This window comes from Salvelinus sp. IW2-2015, linkage group LG15, assembly GCF_002910315.2.
Source record: "Salvelinus sp. IW2-2015 linkage group LG15, ASM291031v2, whole genome shotgun sequence".
Classification (NCBI taxonomy): domain Eukaryota; kingdom Metazoa; phylum Chordata; class Actinopteri; order Salmoniformes; family Salmonidae; genus Salvelinus; species Salvelinus sp. IW2-2015.
The window spans coordinates 61,404,515-61,407,510 of record NC_036855.1 but is presented as its reverse complement, the minus strand read 5'-3'; the positions used below and the strand labels follow the sequence as shown (position 1 = coordinate 61,407,510).

At 38.9% G+C, this 2,996-nt stretch overlaps 1 protein-coding gene across 1 annotated transcript in view; it reads left to right on the top strand.

Moving 5' to 3' along the window:
• LOC111974451 (kinesin-like protein kif7) overlaps positions 1-2,211 on the top strand; it is an 18,889-nt gene extending 16,678 nt beyond the window's left edge. The window contains exon 16 of the mRNA XM_070447394.1: positions 1,820-2,211. Within this exon, the coding sequence (XP_070303495.1) occupies positions 1,820-2,211 (392 nt within the window). The remainder of the gene's footprint in view (positions 1-1,819) is intronic.
• The last annotated feature ends 785 nt before the right edge of the window (positions 2,212-2,996 follow it).

Genomic DNA, 2,996 nt, shown 5'->3' with positions numbered 1-2,996 from the left:
TGAGAAAGATACAGCCACCAGGCTCATTATCTGCAGCGCAGTGTTCCTCAGTATTGTTGTGGTCCCCCTGATGTTTACTCCCTACAGAGCAAATGGACGAGGGCCTGGCGGGGAGGCGAGGCAGTACGAGGGCTGGATCCATAACCTTAGTAAAGAGCTCAACCACTACAAGGCTGCCAACCTGGAACTGAACAACAGGTCAGGGAGCTGTGTGGCAACGCCAGCCAACCTACGGAGCAGGAAAGGGTACTGTATGGCTCATTTTGGATAGGACATACTATTGTCATTCTTTTACAAAGCGCCCTTGTCAGTAGGTAAAGTACATTAATGTGGAAATGTCTGCTCTACCAAAATTACAACCAATTAATTGCAGCATTACCACAAAAATGGAAGAGGCAAGTAGAAGGGGAAAAAGTAAGGAACTTGTATGTCGGCCCTATATTAAAGAACATAAATGGTTAAAGAAAGTGTGGTAAATAAAACATATACCAATTTCATTTAAGGACCAAAAAACTGACAGCTGTGCCATATAAATTGCTAAATAGTTGGAAGAGATTTTCGATGTACCCATTCCATGCACATGGTTTATGAATGATACGCAAAACAACGCCGGATTCAAAACTTCGAATTTTTCAATTAAATACTATACAAAATTCTGCAACTAATAGAATGTTAATAATATGGGGGATACAATCTTCCCAAGCTCTTGCAGATATCTGCTGTGAGGAGGCAGAGTCATTAGATCATTTATTTTGGTATTGTCCATATGTAGCTCGTTTTTGGTCACAGGTCCAGGAATGGCTGAAGAATTGCAACATTTGCCTAGAACTAACGCTACAGATAGCAATACTGGGGGATTTGAAAAGCCATAGTCAATCAATCAATAATATAATAATTATTTTAGCAAAAAAATATATTTTTAATTTACAATCTGTAGAAGCTATGAGAATAGGAAGGTTCAATTATTTTGTGAAGCATCACAGCACAGTTGAAAAATATATGGCAAATAGAAATACGAAATGGATGATGTTGAGAGATAGATGAGAGGGGTTGAATGGAGCTGAAGGGTGGGACTAATAACAAGATAAACAATGTAAAGCATACGGGATCTGTAAAATGTATATAGGTTCGGAACTTTTGTGAAATAGCACTGTTACAAATAGAACTGGATGGACATCAGAAATAGAGGAAGGACTAAGAACAAACAAGAGAGAACTATTGTAAAGTAGACTGTGTCTGTAAAATGTGTATAAGATGTATAAATTGAAGGTAAAAGCAGAAGTGTTTATTAGTTTACTCCAATTGGGGGATCGGTGGTAGGGTTTGCGGGGAATAATAATACATGTATATTCTTTAAAAAAGTATGTATGTCTATATACATAGGTATGTGTATGTATATATGTGTATATGTATGCATACGTGTATGGATATATATATTTACCAAAAAATATGGGGGATTGGAAATGATGCAGACAATTACATTGGAAGCAACATTCTTTTGCAATATTAAGCTGATCCATCCCTTTAAAAAAATAGTTTTTTTTAAATACATAATGTAGGTAAGATAAAATAACAGAAGGCATCAGTATAAAAAACATAATCCAATCTCTGATTTCTGTTGAAATAATCCTCATCTGCTCAAATACTCAGACATCTGCTCTCTCAGATAAAAAAAAAGTACATATGTAAAATGCACATCTGTCAAGCAATAATAAGTATTCAACATTCAGTGTTTGTGAGTATTCTGTCCTAGTCTGTCCTGTTCAGTGCTGGGCTGTGAGGCATGTGAATATTCATTTTTTTATATGTTGGTTTGCAGTTCCGGTCTTTGAGGGCAGAACAGCAGGCAGTGGCAGTGTGGAGAGGCTGAGCCGAGGCCCAGACGACAGCCGTAGGGGAGGGCCAGGGGATCCAGAGAGACCAACCAGGTCCCGGGAGGAAATAAGGGAGCTGGTCAACACCCCTCTCCCTGCCACATGGAGGCGCTCCTCCCTCCCCACCGAGGACCCCTGCGGCATGGAGGAGCTACAGCAGCGGGTGGCCGTGGAGACGCCTGTAAACCGGGTGGTTCAGACAGGCACGGGGCCTTGGAGTGGGACGACATCTCTGCCATTTGCCAAATCACGCAGAGAGTCCCGCCGATCCAGCCTCAACACCGGACCACTGATCTCAAACAATTCCATAATTGATGTGAGGAAAAATCCTGTTTAAAAGCACAAGGACCTCATGGTAGAATCAAGTTGAAATGCAAAAGGACCTTACGGCAGAATTTAGTTTAAATGCCAAAGGACTTAATGGCAGGATCCTGTTTAAAATGAAACAGAATCAAGTTCAATTCAACATGTGTCAAAATTGACTCTTTTTTTCTTCTTGTTTTTGTACTGTTAAAATGATGTATTTGTTTTATAACCTGTATGTATCTTTTGTATTCATCCGTTCTCATTTTTCTATATTTGTGGTTTTATAAATAAATGTTGGAGAATGCTCTTTGTTTTCTATATCAAGCACTTTTCTTTTCCTCCATGTAATAATTCATCCGCTTGTACAATAATAGACGTCATCATAAACAGGTTATACTGTTCACTGTTGCTATTTTGTCGTCACTACCCATTTCTGTATGTGAAATAAAATATGATTCTTGCTTCTGTAATCTCTGACTGACTAATATATTGTAAAGGCGTAATATAAAGAATATTCAAAGTCGTGGTTTGGTGACTAAATAATTATAAAAATTGCTATCTTAAATGCATAAAGCCATACATTTGGACATCAATCAATCAAATGAATTTTATTAAGCCCTTTTAAATCAGCAGTAGTCACAAAGTGCTATATAGATACCCAGCCTAAAACCCCAAAGAGCAAGCAATGCAGATGTAGAAGCACGGTGGCTAGGAAAAAACTCCCTAGAAGGGCGGAACCAGGCTCAGAGGGGTGGCCAGTCAGAATTAGAATACTAGAACGGGCATGAAACGTAATTATGGGATAAAGAGCAACCA